At 40.3% G+C, this 21,309-nt stretch overlaps 1 protein-coding gene across 1 annotated transcript in view; it reads left to right on the top strand.

Annotated features, from left to right (window-relative positions):
* Positions 1 to 20,769, top strand: part of rnd2 (Rho family GTPase 2) — a 40,134-nt gene extending 19,365 nt beyond the window's left edge. Inside the window, exons 3-5 of the mRNA XM_040045267.1 lie at positions 6,659 to 6,768; positions 9,999 to 10,133; positions 12,303 to 20,769. Coding sequence (XP_039901201.1) covers positions 6,659 to 6,768; positions 9,999 to 10,133; positions 12,303 to 12,572 — 515 coding nt within the window. The 3' untranslated portion in view covers positions 12,573 to 20,769. The remainder of the gene's footprint in view (positions 1 to 6,658; positions 6,769 to 9,998; positions 10,134 to 12,302) is intronic.
* The last annotated feature ends 540 nt before the right edge of the window (positions 20,770 to 21,309 follow it).

Below are 21,309 nucleotides of genomic sequence, written 5' to 3' on the forward strand. Positions count from 1 at the left end.
AAGGTTAATGGCCATTTAACCCAGTGTCACCTCCACTGTTCTGGCTGTGCACTAATGCTTTTGAAAACTTGACACAGCCATCTCTATTACAAATCGGTAGCTTTACCTGTGTGTGAGAAGTGTGTGTGTAATATATGTCAACCTGAAAGAGCAGCAAAAGATGTAAGCATAGATCAGAGTTCAGGCCAGCCGGGGTTTGGTAATTACAGGATTATTATTTTTCTTGTTTTTGGTGGCTGTGGCTCCAAAGATGGAGCAGGTCATCAGCCAAGCAGGAGGTCAGTGATTCGATCCTTAGCTTTTCCGGGTTGCACGCCAAACTGTCAATATACTGAATGCCAAAACTCCCTAGGATGTGTGTGTGTGTGTGTGTGTGTGTGTTTGTGTGTGTGATAAGAAAGAGGTGTATGCAATGAATAAAAAAACGTGAATGTGGTGGAGAGTGGTCAGTAAGACCAGAAAAGTGTTAAAATTCATGTAAGAATAGCTGCAGTTCATTGGCTTACATGTGTTCCATCTTTTTCACTTCATTACATTTCGTTTTCATTTAGGAATTCATTGCCTCAAGCTTCTCATATAAAGTGTATGTCAAGTATGTCTGAGCTGTAAATAGTCGAATTAAGATATTGCACAAAATCTGGCAAAGATTTCATGTCGTGGCGTAATATGAATGTTGCAATTGCAGTATTAGCTTTCAGGTCCAATATTTTTTTAGACACTTTCAACATTTTGATGGGATACGCACAAGGTCAAGTCTCTACAATATATAACTTTATTTAAAAGCTAAAATTAAACATAGCTCATTTCTCTTTGACTATTAATGAATTACATGTAGGTACTTATGAATTAGTTGTAGGTGATTAGAAATGAATGATTTTTCATGTATGAATGACATGAAACTCTGAACATGCAGATTAATTAATTAATTAATTAATTAATTAATTAGTTTCACACGAGGTAGTCTGTTTTTGAAATTAGGCTGGCACAGTAACACTGTGTTAAATCACAATGTGATATTTTTACACATTTTTGCATGGATTCATCAAACTAAAATTACAAAGATTTTTAAGCAAGAACAGTGAGATGCGAAGTTTTTAAAAAATAATGTTATAAATGTGTGTTAAACTTGTAATTAAAACTAAGAAAGTAAACAGATAAATGCAAAATCAAGCCGATAACTGGTGCGATCACATGTTTCCTTAGCAAATTCTGCCTGTTACAGCTGCAGCACTCTTGTTGCAGCAGTTTCTGTTCTTATCACTCAAAGATGGGTCTTGATTGCTTTGGCTGTAATGTGTTGTGTGTTGTTGCAGATTTAGACTGGTAATAATCTGATGCCTCTTTGATGGACGGATAAGATTGCAAATATAATCTCTTTGCTTTTTTCCCCTAAAATGTTAGCTTTCTCTTTAAACAGCATTATTATGAAATGGCAATTTAGCACTGCACAAATCAGCGTAACCTTGTCGGTGATGAATTAAATAGCTGAAGCAGGGACATGTTAGCTTTCCCCAGTATGACATGGGAAACATATCATGTAGGAGTAAAAATTAGAAGTATTTATTGGCAGGTCAATATTATTGGCCAATATCAGTTATTTACTGATAAATTAGTAGTATCCTTTATAATTGCTGATAATTGCAGAAAATTAAAGACCAGACAAACAGCCAATCGTGTTAGGAGTGTTGACATTGCATGGTTTATTCACAAGAGGGCACTCTGCAGCTTCCCTCTTTGGTGATGTGTTTGGAATGCTACAAACACAATATCCACCTGGGGAAAAAAAAAGACTAAATAAATACACATAAAAATTGTTCAGGAACCAGTTTGCTTTGTGTATCTGAATAATAGGGAATAAAAATACTGGCTGATATATCAGAATATTGGATTTTTGTATCACCAAATATCGGCATTGATATCGGTCTAAAAATCCTATACTGGTCGGGCTCTATCAAAAATGTAACATAAATTATCCAAACTTGCTGGACAGTACTTCTGAATATGTATTTATGAAAAACCAGATGATATTAAAAGTGAAAAAAAATCTCGAATTTGCAATATATGTCGTACTTTTATCTACTGGTTAGATTTTTTTTGCATGACAGTTTAGATAAGGTCAGTGGCTCGATGTGCACCTGTATGGCTTCAAGATGTGGACTTCAAAAAGAACGCAGGCTTACATTCACATAAAGCACACGCTGTCTTGTACAGTAGTAGGCTACATTAGGTCAGAGTAACTACTTCCTCTCAAAGGGTGTCTTGGCAGCTGTATGTTTATTTCTATTTGAGCTGAGCCTTAATTGAGAAGAAATCACAACACAGCTTGGAGCTTCAGTGTTTGAAAGTCTTCTCAACCTCTTAAAGGTTGGAGCACCAGCTCTCCTTTTAGTCACCTCTAATCAGCAATGCACTGAAGTGCCTTCAGTCTCCTGCTCTCTTCTTTCTTTCTTCCTTTCTAAGGCCTCGCAATGAAGCCATTTGCATCCCCCAGGTTGCTAAGATACTCTGCCACCGCGACTTAAAATGTTTTCCCTTCACACTGAAGGTGGATTTGAAGAGGAAAACAGCTGAAGGAGAAGAAAAAAGATCCCGTTTTCGCTAATTTGGCGATTTGGTGACATTTGGGAGGGTGTTCGTTACCCTGCCTTTGTCTGCATGGGTGTTTTTCAGGATTTCTATATGGCCTAATGAGGCTCTAAGTTGCTGTTGACTCCCTGCCATATGTGCATGAACACATCAGAGAGCTTAGAGGCAAAGACCCCCCCCCCCACACACACACACTCATAATGGTTGGCTTTTTAGCTGCGCCTGAAATAAGCATGCAACAAAAACAGAAAGGAGATCATTCCTGCTGTGATATTACAGATTAATGTATTGAAAAATATAAGGTTTTTTGAAGTGTTGGATTCCCAAAGAATCTGCCCTGTTACATGTTCTGTTTGTGTGTTATTGTGTTTTTTTTCCTTCTCAGCTCTATCAGAAAATGAGTTTTTCACAGAAGAGCTTTTGAATGAGCAGATAGAGAGCTGTCATGTCTCAGATAGATTGTCCCTACAGGAGAGTCGATGTGTCAAGGGACAGGAGGCATAAATGAAGTCATACCGCAAACCCTCAAGTCTTATTACTGTACATTAGCGCTCCACTAAGTTCCTGTCCGCCTCAGCATCCTCTGGGACATTTCTGGCCTTTGATGAAGCTCAAGTGACGGCAGACAAGGACTGCTTTCCTCCTAACTCTGTCATTATGTTTAGGTGCAACCTCTTGTGTGGTTCTGCAGTGTGGCTTTGCACTAATTAGTCCTGTGGATATAAATGCAGAAATCCACTTTCCACTGTGAGAGATCTCCTGTACTAAATTAGGCTAATGCTAGGCTAATGCTAATGTTTAAGGAGGTTTTGTGAGGGGTGTTTTATGCCTGTCCTTGGCACGGCGTGGCAGGGCCCCGCTCCTTGCCAGGCGTGATGATTTTTAGTGGTTCCTGCCAGGTTACGCTCTCCTCCCACACTCTTCTGGCCCATCCATCTCATGCTGCCTATGTCTGAAATTCAATTGACCTTTTGTTCCACCTCACAGTGAATGGGCACAGGCCAACTTCACCAATAGCCAACCCAGCCAGAGCTCTCATACCTCTTTATTTGATCTGTCCTGCCGAGTCCAATGCTTTCATTACCTACCCAAACACCCACTCCAACCCTACCCTCAGTGACATCCTCTTTTATCTCTGGTCATGTCTTTTTGTTGGAGAAATGGCAGGAGAAAATGCTTTCTCCCTTTTTTTCCCCTCGTGCTCTTGATTGTTATGTTGATTGGTTTTTATTTGTGCCTGCTCGGCTTCTTTTAAACACAGCACTTTTCTCTGCTCCCTCAGAGGACTTTTTTTCCCCGACTTTGCAAAAGTGCTGAGGTAGCTTTCCTGTCGTTCAGGGCAGAGGAGCTCTGAATTGCTGTGCTGTGACAAGCCCTGCCGTGACCATGACCTGTCAATCATTTTGATCTTTGGGACTGACAAATTGATCCCAATGGCCTCATTTCAGCTTCTAATTACATGTTGAGCCAAACTAGTACTGTTGTCTCAACTTTGCTTCATCTGACGTCTTTTTCTTTTCATCTTGATTTTGCTTTAATCCCGTGGTTGCTACTCTCTCTCTCTGTTGCAAAAAACCGCTACACGCCCTAGCTCCGGCATCAAACTCATTAAATCTTTTTTGTCCCTACTCCACCCCCACAGGGGTGTCTCATTTCTTCTTCATCTCTAACCTTAGTACAGGTCTGCTGCACTGCGATACATACTAAAGACTGACTTCAGCAGCTACAGCACCTCATGTGTGACCGCTACCCATCACAGCTTGCTGTCTTACAAAGTGAGCTTTGCTGAGTGTCGGACTTGGCATCCTTTTCTGGGGATGTGGTTGTGTGTGCTTGTGTTAGTCCTGCTCTCTCAGCAATACAGAACTGTAGCAATATTGTGTTAATAAGATGAAGAGGAGACTATGAATTCCTGATAATGCCCTGCAAGGTGTAGGCTAAAATTACTTTTTCTTTCCTGTATATTGCACTGAAATTACAACATAAATATTTTAAAGTTAGCAAAGGAATGTTGTTAAATGTATTTTGCCCAGCATCCTTAAGGATTTTGCAGAGTTCAATTGTTGTGGTGTTGCTGCTTGAGAGCATTCCTAATTTAGATTTAATGTATTATTTGTGTCTTCTGTTCTATGTCCAGGTGCATGAGGATGTGCAAAGCTGATCAAACATGCCATTAGCTCAGAAGTGCAGTGCTGCAGCTAAACTTGGTTTCTATGCATCAAATTTAAAAAAACAAAACAAAACACATGTATTACTGGTTTTTTAAGCTGCTGTAGTCTACTTGTGGTTACAATCCACTTGAAAGCTCACTTGCAACCCACCTCTATTTGTCTGTGCTGGGTTCCTACTGTTCCTCCTCCCACCTCCAACTATTCAGAAGGGCAGGGAGGTCTTAAACAGGGCCATATAAGAACTACAAATTACTGTAAATGGAAACAATAATCTTCTTTTGACAAGCATCATTCATGTGTTAAAGAGTCAGCCAGCAGATAAATGGTTGTGTGCATGTGGTGAGCAAGATTTTATAAAAATTAATCGAATGCTATTTTGAAACGCACTATCTAGTCACCACACTGTGAGAATGTGGTAATATGTATTATTGCCAGCTGCAGGGGGTAGTAATTTGTATAAACAATGATATCAAAGTCAGTAGTGTTAAACCAAGAGAAATCTGAAGCCACTGTAAACAAAGCATACTTGTTTTTTCTCTGATTTAATTGATATTTCAGGTCATTTTTTTAAGCGTTTGATGTTAATATGGATTTTTAGTGACAAACAAATGTAAACAAAACCATTCCAGCTTGTGAGGATGTGACAGGCAGCCTGTTGCATTGTTCTCAAAGAGCAATGAGCAGGTCACTACAGGACAGCAAGCTGAATGATGGGGGTTGCGGGCCGCGTGCAGCTATTGTCACATACTCATTCCATCATTAACAAAGAGAACATAGTGATGCGGGGTGTAGTGCTTTTGTGCAGAACACCAGACTAAAGCATGCAGCTCTAACAGTCTGTTTATTGTGTGGCAGGTCAGGTTTGGTATGAAGCACAGACACACCAAACAAACATAAACTTTGGTTTTGTATAAATATTAAAAATCATCAGCTTGTATGAACCTAAATCATATGTTTAATCTTCCAAAGCGTTTAATATTTATTTACGGTGTAATGCGATTTGCTAATTTTGGCAAATTTGATGCACAATGTGACAAACCTTTGAGTTATGGAGGCTTGAAATTTATGCAGAACATAAGGTCTACAGCAGCTTCTGACGGTAGGAGGGAGGGTGCCCGTGGCCTCAGCCACACATCCACGAGAGCCCAGATATTTTTACAAGCCTCCTAATGAGAGCTGCAAGAGAGCAGGAACTGTGGAAGTGAGCAACTTGTGGAAGTACAGAGGCGCCACTCTGTAAATTTGATCAAGGTACAAAATTGAAAAGCAAGAGTGGTGAGAAGCGTGTGAGCGCATGTGAATCTCATAGAGTCTAAAAGAAAATGGAAGATTTTAAATCAAGGACCATTTGCAAGTGAGACAGAAAGAGGGATGAGATGAGAGAATTAAGGGGTTCAACCTTTAGTTTGGCCTTTGTGCTGGCATTCACTGTCGTTTCAAGATGATTATGGATCGTATGTACCAGTCCTCCAATTCTCAAGCCACTATAATTCACCTTTGTGTGTATGCGTGTGTATGTGTGTGTGTGCTGCTATGACTAACTCTTTAACATTCCTCCTGAAGTACTGTGACAGAAGAGGCACAGCTGTGTGGAAGCCCAAGAGAAAAAGATGCACAAATATGTGCACATAACTGCTAAGATCAAGGTTCATTTACATCTGGAGAGTGTGTTCGAGCTGCAGCATGTCGATGTGTGTGCCACACCGCCTGCTTTAATGGGCTATTCATGTATTAATGACCTTTGGATCACTTTCCGGGGGTGTAGCAGTATGCTTCTAATTGACAGAGTAGGCCATATGGTTGGGATGCAGAGTCTTGCAGGGTTAAATCAGGTTAAAAACAGTTAGGAATTTCCCCAAAGACACCATGACCTTACACCATATGTTATTGTGTGTTCACAGGTTCTTCTTATTACGATAATGTGAGGCCGTTGGCGTATCCTGATTCAGATGCAGTGCTTATCTGTTTCGACATCAGCCGTCCAGAGACTTTGGACAGTGTCATAAAGAAGGTCAGTGTTTTTTACTCCCCCTCTCAATACTTTGGATCAGCATTTAATATCGCAGTGAAAGTGGAGAACCAACGAAAAACCAATTCAATTCACTTTTTCCTGATCAGCATCTTGTATCGACTTAGATTTCTGTGCCAGCAGCTTTTCACGGCTTAACAATGGAGCAAATCAGCACTGAGGTTAAAGTCTCGCTTTCCTTTATCTCATCAAAACGTCCATGGATACTTGACCCGTGTCCCTGCAAGCAATAGAAGGTCAATGCGAAGAATGAAATAAGAGGGCTTGCAGCCGGGTGGGTTCAAGAGGAATATCAGATACGCATATTAGACACACCAGACATATCAGAGAAGACATTTCAGAGAATGTTGAGAAGTGTTAGAAACATACTTTCTGTGAACATTTAAAATATAAAATCTGAGTTTTATGCTGAATACTTCACTTGTTGGTGTCTGTTAACATTTGCAAGCTGGCTAATGGCTGGGAACAGTGCAGTTGGGATGGGTGTAATAGCCGGGTGGCGTCATCAAATGTGGTTTTGGACGTGTTTTTACAGCCAGTGGCAGATTGTGTGCCCACATAGTATAGTGAAACACCCATGGTGTAATTATACCCAACTTAATGGGTCTGTTTGCATGCATGTGTATCATGAAAAGCAGACCTGTGCCTTTTAGTGGTGTCTCATCTTGAAGCCATGTGTGTGTGAGTTTGCCTTTGAACTGCACCCCTTGTGGGCTGAAGACAGTTCCCATGGCTGGTCTGTTGACGTGTTTAGTGGTCTGAAGGGAGCTGCTAAAATGCTCCTGCAGACTTTTGTAGATCTAACCCGGGACACCATTTCTTTAACCCACCAATATCTCTCCAGCCTTCGTGGAATCTGTCAACAGGGGAAGCAGCACTGCTCCTCAGCTTTAGCTTTTCCCATGCATCACTTGGCAGGGGGCTGCCATGACCCCTGCCCCCTAGTTGTCATCCCAATAATCCCTGAAACTCAGGCGCACATGGAAAACCTGTTGCACAATCACCATCCTAAGTTAGACTCTTGACCTCCAGGAGCTAGGGGGGGTCACCAATGTTTCTAGACGACAGCTGGGGGAGGAGAGAGGGTTAAACAATCAAAGGTTTTGATTGGATGTCATTGACAGAATGGGGATGTGCCTGAAAGGTCAGAGGTTGTTTTCAGTGCAAGGGATGAATGGACACCCTGACATTCTGCACATGGCATGCGGAATATTTCAGGGCTGTCATGTATTTGTGTTGCCAGGAGGAGACACTGTGTTGGTTCAGCTGAGTTTCAGTAGTGACATTTAATCTCAGGGTGATTTTAGAAGGAAGACTGCTCAACCTTTTCAGAACAGAACCTGAAATAGATTTTGTTGATGGAGACTGAGTAAGAAAAGTATAACACACCACACAGACGTCCAAACTAAGCTGGCACGAGTGAAAAAGTCACAGTACGTGGCCCTATAGCTGTTGCAGTAAAATAGCGAACATTGCCTTGTATCATAAAAAACAGGAAGTCTCTTTAATCTGATTAGAGGTAAAATATTTACCTGATTAATCCTGGATGGTTGACAGCACCAGTTAATCTGTGGCTTTTTTGCTGATCACTTCATCTTTGAGCCATTTTTCAAGCAAAACTGCCAAATATTTCTAGTTTTAGCTTCTTACTCATGATAATTTACAGATTTTATGCCAAGATTTTTCCATTCCCGTCCTTTTTGTTTTGTTTTATGAATTTTTTAACAGTCTGACAATTCATTAATTAAACAATTGAAAATGTAAAATGTACCCACAATGAATGTAACTTTAAATAAATCTCTACAGTTATCACCCCTTTCCATCACACTTAAGATTAATTAGTTGTCTGTTTTGCGCTGAAAATGCCAATAATGAGCTGCTTTCGTAAAATTTCACAAATCTGCCCATTTAAAAAATAAAACAAAAAATGCAAAAAACCCCCAAAATACCCAATTTAAATTTGGCACATTGCACCGTTAAGGTCTTCTGTTTGTAGACCTCTGAAACACTTCCAGCACTGCTGCTGTTTTGCCCTTTTATGCATATGAGATTTTACCATGGAGCCCAAACTTGAGAGGAGATCAAACATCAAACTCAACTGACTTTCATGTGGAGGATATTCCCTGTTGATGAGATCTGCATATCTGCAGTGTCCAAGCCAAAAGGCAGTTCATAAAGGCCAGATGTACAAACTAAAAGAATGTACATTGTTTTATTTTTTCCTTTTTTAATTTTGAGATTTTCGGAATTGTGCGCTGTAAATTAATTTCCCTGGGTCAGACTCTCAATGTTCTCAGGTGTCTGAAGAAGAGCATATGAACTGTGGGGTTCGTCACTGTGTCATTGTGCACCAGCACACAGAACAGTGCTAAGTTTTTTTTTGGCCACACCAACACAACAATCGCTCATCCACACTGCTTGCCAGATTTGGCTTCCCGTAACTTTGTCCTCTACTGCAAAAAGAAATGAAAGCTGAAGAGTTGACATTTTGACACAGTGAGGGGATTCAGCGCACAAAAAGGGACTTAAAAGGAGCAATATCTGAAAATAGCAGCCATGCTGGAAGTGGTGACGACATATTCAAAGAAAGTAGGATGCTTGATGTTTACTGGCAGAATAGTTGAACTTTTTCATTCCACCTGGTACAATTACCAAGGGGATTGTCTTCAAAAATGTTTGTTTATCTCAAACAAAAGTAAAACAAAAAATCATATTCATCATACAGCGGTATCCAGCAGAAGCTTAACACAACCTCCGGCATTTGTGGTTGACAAATGACTGGAACAAAATATTTAGTTTTGCTGACTGATGAATGGCTTTGTTGACAAAAAATAAAGAGAACAGACATCAATGGATGAATGGATTAGTCAAGTTAAAAAGTCTTTACTGAATTACATTGAGTAATTTGCTGAGAACAAAATGACATAAGAAAAGTCACTGGAAACCAAAATCCCCAACCTTTTGAAGGCTGGACTTAAATTCCCACAAAAAAACACACCAAAGTTATGCATTTGTTTTTGCTGTGTTTGCTAAGCTGAACAAATGTCTTTTAGCAAGAGAGCATTAATCTCCCTCAAACTCAGGTATCCAGTGTCTGAGTAGCCAAAAGGTCATCTCTGTACTTCAGCAAAGGCAGCTCAGCGCTCAGTGCTCATGTTTGACATAATCAAGAGTGTCGTTCAGTTTTTCTCTGTCGGCTCACGTTCCTGCAGTGGCAAGGAGAGACGCAAGAGTTTTGTCCAAATGCCAAGGTGGTGCTGGTGGGCTGTAAGCTGGACATGAGGACAGACGTCAACACCCTGAGGGAACTCTCCAAACAGCGCCTCATCCCTGTCACCCACGAGCAGGTGAGAGCTAGCAGATGATGGATATTAGAGGAGAATGGAGTGAGATAAATAATAAGATTGAGACTTGCAAGGTGCCCTGGGAAGACAGACAGATTTGAAAACAGATGTGGAAAAGAAATTAGAAAGCAATAAAGCGATAAAATGAGATTTTTCTGTGTTGTATCTGCAGTGGCATTACCTCTCTTTTGCGGTCCCACAGGAAAGGAGTGTGAGAAAAGGCTCATGCAACACAATAAAATACCACATGACTGCTATTAGAACAGCATTAAACCCCTCGGGGACATGTTGCTGGGGTTGGCGTTTTGGCCAAAATTTGCTGACAGGGAATGTAATGTTGCTTATGGCAAGGGCTGCGGAAGAAGCACAAGTGGTTAGTCTAGTTTATGTCTAGGGAAACATTTTTTTCCCCCTGAAATGAAATATTCATGCAGATTTACAGATTTTCAAAATGCAGGATGAATAGAAAATGGACATTGATAAATGAGTGAGTCCTTTTATCACATGCTGCCGTGACCTCTAAGCCAAGGGGATGGGGGAGAAGAGGGAGGGGATGATAAACTGCTCTGTAAATCTGTGAATTTTAATCAGCTTTCAGTGTGTTCAATTTGTGTGCTCTCCTGTGTTCGACATACAAAAAGTGGAGGGGCTTTTTTCACCACCATACAAAAGCCCTCAAAACAAAGGAGCCTTTTTCCCGCTACTGTCTAAGAGCTTACTGGAGGCTAAAAGCATGCTGTTTCTAAAAAAAAACTCAGCAACTGAAAAAAACAGACAGGTCATATAAATAAGACACATAAACAAAAGAAGAGTGACAAACCACAGAGGTAATGTAAAATAGCTGGGACCATTTACTGGCTAGAACCATAGAAAACATTTGTCATGGTCCTTCTCAGTCTCTCTTTTGGTTTGAGACACCTACTGTTTGCCTCTCTAATATGCCCAGAAAATGTGTGTCACATGGCAGATGCCAAAGCTGTGCACAATAAACATTTCGGTGCTCTAATCTAATAGCCTGTGTTGCTATCCTGTTGCTGATCTTTAAATTGAATTCCAACAGAGCTGAGAAGTCGCCTTGCGAATGACCACTGGGTGAACTCCAGACATTTCCACACTAATCTGCCCGAGATTCGATCGAGCATTTCCACTTGTCACTACAATCTACCTCTTTCCCCTCCCACCGCCACCCTGGAATCTAAATCTGCTGTTTCACCTAATGAGGCCTTCATCGCTTCTTATACACGCCTCAGTGCAGCTGTGATGAAAATCAAACCACTTCCACTTGAGATGAAAAGCTTTCTCTGTGCTGGAGAACATGCAGTTGTAGGGGTCATGGGAAATGCAGTTCTGTCTCATCTGTTAGATCCTTGGCATGTGCTGATCCTGTGTGAAAACAGCTTTAAACTCTGATCATTAAACAACAGATGAGGATTTGTAGTACTGTAGTGAAGGCAGGGGCTCAGGGGTTTTCAAATTAAATTTGTGTCTGATTTGATCACGAGCAAACAATTTACAATTTCAAATAACTCAGTTATTGTAAGTTTACTCAGGGGTAAGCTCTGGTACCTAGTGCGAATGTCTTCCCTGTAAATAGCCTCATAGACCATATCAAAACTGGCCCAGCGGATTCCCATCCTTTTGTTTTACTGCAGACTGAGGAGTCAGCATCTACATTATTCATGCTTCAGTTGGAGGAAATTCATTTATCTACAGACATGTTCAGATCGCTGGCTTTCAGTCATCAGTTTAGATCAACATCTATATCTCAGAATTGCTGCCTCTTTTTTGGGGGACATTTAGTTTTCTGCTGTTGAGCTATAGTGTCTGCTTATGCCAAGAAACAATGAAGGATGGAGTGCATATGGGGATATTTAATTTTCTTTTTGACACACTGAAAAATGACATGAAGGAAACTTATGTCTTACACGACCTCTTAAAGCCTGAGGAAACTAATGAAAAGCCACTGTTGAGAGATATTCAGGATTTCACATACAAAAAAAAGAGGAATGCACAAGTACTCAAAATCACTGAAGAGAGGACAACGAATGTTAAGAGGATTTACACCATATGATTTCTGATTGTTAAAATGATGCGTGTTTTCCCTGTCTTCTTCTTCTTGTACTTTCAAATTTAGCTTTGCTTCCTTTTTCATTTCTTCTCTCCATGTTCCAGGGAAGCACGATAGCTCGTCAGATGGGAGCGGTGGCGTATGTGGAGTGCACCTCCAAGGTTTCTGAAAACAGTGTTCGGGATGTGTTCCACATCACCACCTTGGCGTCAGTGCGACGGCCGCACAAGCCGCAGCTAAAACGCAGCAGCTCCCGCAGAGGCCTGAAACGAGTCTCGCAACTGCCCCTTCCACCTCTGCCGGGTCGGACTGAGCAAATAGACCAGGCCCCGGCCATGAGGAAGGACCGGGCCAAGAGCTGTGTGCTCATGTAGAGACCTATCATTACAAATATATATATATATGTATAAACACAGAAATATATATATGAAAGAGAAAGTCTATTTATTATTTGATGCTTTTTTTTCTCGTATTTTCCTTTTTTGCACTGCAGAGGAGTGAGAAAAAAGAAACACTGCACTGTGGAAACAAATGCTTTGGATTTCTTTCCTTTTTGTTGCGTGTGTGCATACTTTATAAGCTGTTTACATATTTGTCTTGTTTTGAAATGATGGCAAATTGGACTAAGCCTCTGGACATGAGGAAGCTGTGATAGTGGAAGTGCTGTCTAGTCCCTGGAATTAAAGTGGAATTAATTTCCTGAAACGGCTCTAATAACAGGGATGGCACGGCGGCGTATTGACGGAGAGTGCGCGAGTGCGCGGAACCATGTTGAAGCAGAATGTCTGGAGATGAAACAAAGGCAGTGTTGTCCAGCAGACATGCGGAGTCGTTGTTTAACTTTTCTGCCTGACACTGCTTCCTGTTGCCATGGATGAGAAAAACCTGTATGCACGGTAATGCTGGAAAGGAATTCTAGTGAATGATGGCAAATTAAGAGCTTAAAATTAGATTTTTTTAAGACTGAGTGAAGAACCATGAAGGTGTGTGCGAGCATAACTACCACAAGTGCATTTTAGAAGCAAAGTATCTGATTTTATTTTGCTCATTTAACAGCATTTTCCTTGTCAGCTACATTCATGCCAATTGGATTCACTGTAATGAATGCTATTGTTGCTACTTTAAATATGTTTCTTTGTGGAAGATAAGTGGTAAAATGTTAGGGCTATTTTGTTGTACTTTGACTAAACTCTAAAATAAAGCAAGAGCCTGCCTGTATTGGGGAAAATATCATTTTTGGCTGATGTTTCTTTCCTGATCTTTGTTATTTAAATGCCATCGCAAATCTTAGACTGTATGCTCATCACAATGGAACAAATAAATCATTCAGAGTGCTGAATTTTTGCGTAGTTAAACACTTCCACGTGCTTTCCTCTTCCAGCCTTCAGAAATGACATTTGTAAGCTAACTGCCCATTTCTTGTGTTAATGCCGTCTCTGTGCTCTCATGTCGCCCTGCGAGATAAACAACATTGCAGCCAGGGGAGTGAGTCAGTCCTTCAAGGTGTTGTTCACACTATGAAGACCTCTCAGCTGGCACAAATAAAATTGAACTGCACTGCAGCAGCACCAGAGCACTGATGTGCTGTTGTTTAAATGACTGACTCAATACTGTTTCAGAAGCTTTAGGTGAGATGATGCGTGAGTTCTTCAATCAACAGAGAGCATCCAGCTGATGCTGGGACTCCAGATACTTTAAAGTTTTTGGGGTTTTTTTTCTATAGTTTGTTCCTATAAAAGTCAGCTGGTCAGTTCATTTCTGGCAGCAAGACCTGCAGTCTTGAGAAGCCATTGTATTATAACAATTCTTAGGTGGAGGTGAGAGTCGATAAGCCTGTAAGTCACATCATTCAAGCAGCAAGTAAAAGCTTTGCCTTTATAACAGCTGCTGTTTCCCTGTTAGACATTAAACAATAGACAAGATGAGCTCCACAGACGGAGTGAATGTCAGAGAAGCTGGATTAGATAATAAGAGAAACAAGCCAAGACGTAAAAACAAAAAAAGTGTAAGGTGTGTGGGGGAAGTGCTAAAGGATTGGGTCGCAAAAATATTTTGAGTATTCAAAGTGATAATGTCTTGCCAGGGGTCAGGCTATTAAAAAAAAATACATTTCAGCTACACACACAATATCTATTTTGAAGTGAAACATTCCTCTTTGGTTAAATTGCCCTCAGATCATGATTTTTTTCAAAAACAGTAAAATTGAATGTACCGTTACCGCAGTTTAGACGCACCAAATTCTGTAATCCCCGTACGTCAGTCAGTGACAGCTGGGCTCTGCCCCAGACTTTGCTGCTGGCTAAATTCATACCTCTCTACAGATCCTATTGGCAGATCTCATCACTGTTAGTTGCTTTAGATGACCCAGAGCTGCTGCTCCATCTGCAAAACACTTTTCAACCTATCTTAACCCAATATCTGTGCTGTGTCTGATATGGCATGTCTGTTGTTGTTGATGTCTGCTCAACTCTGTGTGGGGGTCCCAGAAAACAGCAATACTACCAAATATTACCAATACCTGTAGATGAAAATGACACTTCTTTTGACTAAAGTGGTCCTTACTGAATTACTGCTATTTTGTATACTTTTGAGTTATCAGTATCTCTGTTGAGGCAAATTTGTGTTTAAGGCGAAGATTTTAGTAAAGCCACTTTGATGCCCCACAAAGGTGCTCGCTTAGAACCGCCCACATTTCAAGCCCCCAAGGAAGTAAATATCTCATTTTTAAATATTAGAGAAATAGAGCAGAAAAAATAGAAGTGGGGCATTGTTGGATGGACACAAGAGTCACAGAATAGCTGCAGAAAGGTGTTGCCCAGGGCAGGAAATGAGCAATGGAAATAAGGCCAGCACACACAGTGGGGGTACAAGACCTGTTGTGCCCCTACAGTTCAGACTGACACTTAAGAGGATTAGTATTATGGTGCCGATGTGTGTCTATCTGTGTGTGGGTGTGTGTGTTTAATGGAGGAGGGGTTGTGGGTATGGTGGAGGCACTGGGCAGAATCATCTCAGTTGCACTGGCCCACATTTCCCCATCAACCTGCAATTCCATCAAAAAAAAGGCAGCCATCCATACATTAATACAGCCTGTACATGTCATCTGGATGAAGGCAAATCAACTGCTGCTTTGTTTGTGAAATTAGACTGCCATTGCAGTTTATCTTGACAATCTACTCCCACTCACACTCAGGTTTATTACTGCAGGATGTCTAGCCTCAATTTCAGCAATCTGATCAGCCATTTGCCCTTTACCGCTGAGACGCCAGGAGGATTAGAAGTACCTTTGTGGGTTCATGCTCTGATTTTGCATTCTTGAGTTTCTCTTCTCTTTTCCGATATTCCAAGCAGCTCCGACGAGCACAGAGAATCCAGTCATCTTATCCTCAAATGGCCAGAACTGACGTCATTCGCCCAGGAAACAAACAATTGTAGATGTTCTTGGCTAATTACTACAATTTGCACTTTAGGTCCACAGAAATGTCAGCATGAGAAAGAGAGAGAGCGAGCGAGAGAGAAAGAAACAGAGTGATTGACAAATATGCACTGAGGAGGGATGATGGAGACCAAAGGAGACAGAGAGAGATGGTACTTGGCCTGCCTGCTGATAAAAGGCTACAGAGCAGAGGCACAAATTGCATACAGTCATGAGAGGATTTGTAATGAGAAGCAGTATGTGACCAAGCTGAACTCACACATAACCTGCACACACACACACGCTCATACACATATTCACACAAAACAGACACACACAGAAAGCCAGCAGAGATAGTTGACATTCCACATTCATGGCACGGGACTTGACCATCAGTGTACTGCATAAGCAAATACTTTTAACAGCATATTAATCTGATGGCCTTTCCCTTGTTGCCTTATAATATTTTCAGCTTTATTGTTTCCTGTTTCCCAGCAGATAAACTCCTTAACGTAGAGGCAAACCTGGACCCCTCCCTAAGGTGGTTTCGCAGCGAAAACACAGACTGTGGAGATTAATTAGCCTACGGTTTAGTGCTTTCTGCACTAAAGTGCTGCTAATTAAAATGTGTGAGTGTGCGCTTTCAAATAGTTTGCCTGTGTGTTTGTGTGTGTGTATATGTCTTTATCTGTATTTGTCTGAATTTACATCTGGGACAAGACTGATATTACAGAGAAAAAAATTTAATGCCTTTTAACATCAAAAGTAAAACAGGGACAGATTGCCTGATAGGAGTTATTGATATTTTGTGGGTAATGTTTTTCCATCACCGGTTCTCAGGTGGGTGAGCACAAATTTCCCAGAGGGATTAGAGATTGTGTGTGTGTTGTTTGTGTGACTGAGCTGTGCAAGAGGAGGTCTGATAAGATGAAAAAGATGGGAAGGTTTGGCAATGATATTCAGTATCCACTGCTTGAGTTTTTAAATTGGAGTCCACAGACTGAGAGACATCAAGGAGGGCATCAATGGAGAATAAACCAGTTTTTATCCATGACTATGAAAAACAAATTTGGAGAGTTTATCAAGAAATTCATGGCCAGCTGATGTGGGCTGTGTTCTTCTCAATAGGTGGACTAAAAGTTAGACATATATCTCTGTAACTGTTTGATAAATTGCCATGAAAGTCTCAACAGAATCCTAGAAGAGGAATGCCAGGAGGTCAAAACTTTCGATTATCCTGTGAAATAACCCAACAGCTACTTAGTGTTACTCCAATTGCATCCAAATGTCTTCAATTAGTGCCCCTTAGAGAAAATTGTAGACCTCTGATACACGATTCAGTTAATTTCTTTTTTGAAAGCTAGTACCATCATTATTAGCTTTACTCTTTTTTTAATTTTTTTATTTTTATTTTTCATTGGCAAAGGCCGCAGAAACAGACTAGAGGTTTCTGGCACAAATTCACCTAATTCCAGAGCAAAGAGCATAAAGTCTAATGGGGTCAGAGCTCCAGCAGCAGTTTACAGAACAACTTTATTTTTTTGACCAAAACATTTCTCTCAGAGATTGCAATATCATGACACAGATGGAAGACACAGAAGAGAAACTTAATTAATAAAAAGCAAGACATTTTATTAGGCTATTGAAGAAAACACAAAGTCCAAAAACAAGCCAAGTGAAACCCAAAGCAATCACAGGAGTACACAAGGTAAACACACTGGAAAGTACAACAGCTGAGCGACAAATATTAAATAGAAGGCAGGGCTATTGATACACAAAGGGAGGGTGGAAACAGAAGGGTATCGAGACACAGCTAAATTAAATCTATACAATGAGACCAGGAGGGAAATACAACTAAAAGCAATGGACAAGAAACAACTATTAAAGTAAAACAGGAAATAATACAAAGATAACTCTGCAAAAAAGTCACATTAGGAAGCATCCATTCTTTTCTGCTTATCCAATCCAGGTTCACAGGGTGGAGGGTGGGGTATCAAATTTATAGATACTAACCAAGAGTTCAAGACAGAAAACCAGGCTCAGAACTGCTTGCACAAATAAAGAAAATTGCTCTATATAAAGAATGGACTGAGGTCTAACCTCTTCTCATTAGCCAAAGCTGCCATATCAACATGGTCAGTATAGTAAAAAAATATGAAAATGAGAAATACTATAGGCTATATCGCTCATGGCAGCTGTGATGAATTAGTCTGTCAGAGAACCTTTTCCACTTTGCTGTCCAGTAATTGTTAGAGAAGGTGGTCAGGATCAGTCGCGATGAATAACAGTTTGTTTAGTAACCACCAGCTTCAAACCTGACCAATCTGCAGCCAGTCACAGAGCCAGCCTTCCTAATCAGCTTTATTTAGTTTGTTGGTATCACCAACTCCAATGGTGCTCCCTCAACAGACCACTGCACTCGCCACAACTGATTGATCTCCATCATTTTTCACCACACACTTTGCCAAACACATAACCTCATGCACCTGCTCATTTGTATTAATCTTCCTGTTCAACCTGTGGTTGATGTTGGCATGCAGTTGGCATGCAGTTATGGTTACTTACTTCACTATGTCAGCATCCCCTCCCAGTAAAAACACAGGTCATGCTGGTGTCCATTTCAATCATTATCTCTCTGGTTTTATTTTCAGAAGCAGATGATTCCTCCAAGGCTACTCCATAATATCATCCCCTCGTTCTCTGTACTCCTTATCTATCCAACCATTGCAGAATAATCAGAGTAGGTGTCGTGACTGAGAATTGTACTGAGAGTCTGAGATGTACAAGGTGAACATGAATGGAGACAGCAGAGTCCCTTGTGGAGCTCCTGTACTGCACATCTCCAAATCAGACAGAGCATTGGCCCATCTCACATACTGTGGCCTTTCTGTCAGGTAGTCAGTAGTGCATGATGTTGGATGTTTTTACTGACATTTCCTGTAGTTTCTCTCTCAGTAGCAGCAGGTGAATCATGTTAAATGCACTTGGGAACTCAAAGAAGGTGATCACCTCACTTCTCCCGCTGTAACTATCTAAATGTGACTGAGCTCTCTGGAGCATCGACTCTCAGATTTGGTCTATATGGAAACTGCAGAGAGGCCAAGACAAAACATAAAAACATCTAGGTGGGCCAAGATTACCTTCATCACACTATATGCTGGCAAGCACTAATTACTCTTTGAGCACACACACCTTCAAATGTTCCAGACTCAGGATGTAAATATTACTCAGGGTGACAGACAGCTGGCTAGCACAGATACTACTGCAGTTTATCAGTTTATGCCTGCGTGTAGTGCAACAATGCAGGTGAACAGTTTATTTAAATAGTCTCTCATCTGTTTGTGTCAGCTTGAGTGGGTCAATAAATCCCAACACAACCCCCCACCCCCCCACCAGCCACTCCAGGTTGGAATTGTCATATTTGCTGCAGGGTGTTTCCCATTTACATAGTGACACATTAGGGAGATGCCCTTTAAGCTGTTCACTGTTTGGCCACCGAGCAGCTTGAGTGGAGCAGCTAGGGGTTTAGTGCATTAATAAAGGCCATGTCACTGTCAATCTCTAAGGATGGGGGGAGCAATATCTATTTCATTCTGTCAAATGGAGTAAGATCATTCACCTATCACTGCTACACTGCTTCAGTTTCACCTGACAAAGATCAATATCTTCTTATAATTGCTTTATTTTCATAGTTTAGTCAGCCAGCTCATGTAGAAAATATAATCAGAGCATAAAAGTAATTTTGGGGCTGATTAAAATCTATAGTGAGCATCAGCAGAGATGCTTATGGTGAGCAAAAGCAGAGAATACATAACAAGAAAACACATTACAAAAGCTTGCACATGTTTTTCTTTAGGGCCTTAAGCTGTCACACCCTCTGACTCACATACTGCACAAGGGTACGCAGAATGTTTACTATAGAAAGTGGACTATGTCCCACATGCGAGTCGCACAATGAATGGAATTTACTTATAAGTGGATTTTAAAGGTTGCAGCATTTTTATGTTTAGTAGTTATGAAAGGGAAAATGTTAAAGGTGCCAGATGTAAAAAGAAAAAAAAATGGGTGGGGTTTCTTGTTTTTCTTTAATTTCTGTGGCACATGGACATGGTGATGTCTTCCTTCTTCAGATGTTGTGCAGCAGCATAGAAATTATCCAACAACCAACCAGCATGATTTTCTGTTGTAGGAGTTACAGGATTTCAGCCTCTAGTCTTCAGTGTCATCTACTGGGGTAGGGTCCGTTGTAAGCGATGTAAGAAGCAGAATAAGAGCATAAGATCTAATTGGCTGGGTCTACTTTTACTCCTGCTCGCCAATGGTGCCTGTAACTGTTTGAGGTATTCTTCGGCACAAAAAATTTTCAAATGTAAGTGTATGATGACTGAATTAGATACGAGCATATGCTGTTGCATTATCATCATCAACAAATATATTTAAAAATCCAAGTAAACAACAGCTGTGTAAACAACAATCAGTGCTAAAAGAAATTGGGACAAAATGTGAAAAAAATCAAGCGACAGTGAAGTCCAGATTTAATTGAGCCCATATGTGACGAAAATACAAATACTAAACACAAATACTTTGACTCGTCAACAAGAACACTCTTGCTCCAGTTTCCTCTCAACTTGTTATCCACACACAGTGAAGGAATATAGCCAGAAAATAATGAAACCAGATTGAAATAAAAGACCAGTCATTATTTTCTCAAATGTTTTAAACTGTTAAACTTTAAGCTGTTGCTTAACAAACAGTTTTACATAATCCACCTTTAGTCTTATTGGCCTTCAATTTACAGTAATGCACTACAAAGCTGCTTAGTAGTTTAGAGACACTGGTAGGGCTATTTTGTTTTTCCACTTCCACAGGTAGATAAAATGAAAATGTCTGATCAATAGTGTTATCAGCTCACTATATTTCTGCCATGAAGCTTGTCAATAAATTATGTTGGAAAAAGAACAGCAATATTAAGGCATAGCAGAAAGTTGGAAATAAAACTTTTGTCCTTGTTGTTGCCCTCTTCAGCAGTAAGTGCTAATTAATTTTGATATTTAATATGCAAGAAAAATGGCATTGCATTCAGCAGTCCTTATGATGATATTGTCTAAGTTTAAATTTTAATTTTATTATCTTCAAGGTTAAAACAATCTTTCATATACAGCCACAAAAAAAGATACCCCCCCCGCCAGAGAGAAACAGATATAATTAAGATAGATAAGGCAGCTGCTGAACCCTGCAGCACATAGTCACATAGCTAAATACAAGTGTTGTCAATCAATCAAATATAATCTTCAATGATGTTTAAACTAGGGATGAAGTGGTTGTGGCTTTTGTTGTGGAAGATGTGTGTGGTGAAATTATGCTGACGTTAACAAAAGTGCAGATGATGTGATTTAAAACCAATTTAACCGCATATCTTGTGATTTGAACACACAATTATTATTGCTGTTATTCCACCAACATTGATATGTAATAGAAACATGAGCCATGCATAGCAGATGTAACCATTCAGAGCACATTTCTGCAATTTAACAATGGAGAAAACATAACACACAGCATTTAAAAAAAATACTGATGGCGTTTGAGGGAATTTTTTACTGAGGTACAGAAAAAAAACAGTCACTTGCAAAATTTGGATTTAAACACTTCTGAAGTTATTCTTTTTTCAATACTATACCTTTGTGGGCCCCATACAC

Source organism: Simochromis diagramma, unplaced genomic scaffold, assembly GCF_900408965.1.
Source record: "Simochromis diagramma unplaced genomic scaffold, fSimDia1.1 OVJJ01000321.1, whole genome shotgun sequence".
In the NCBI taxonomy this organism is placed as follows: Eukaryota; Metazoa; Chordata; class Actinopteri; order Cichliformes; family Cichlidae; genus Simochromis; species Simochromis diagramma.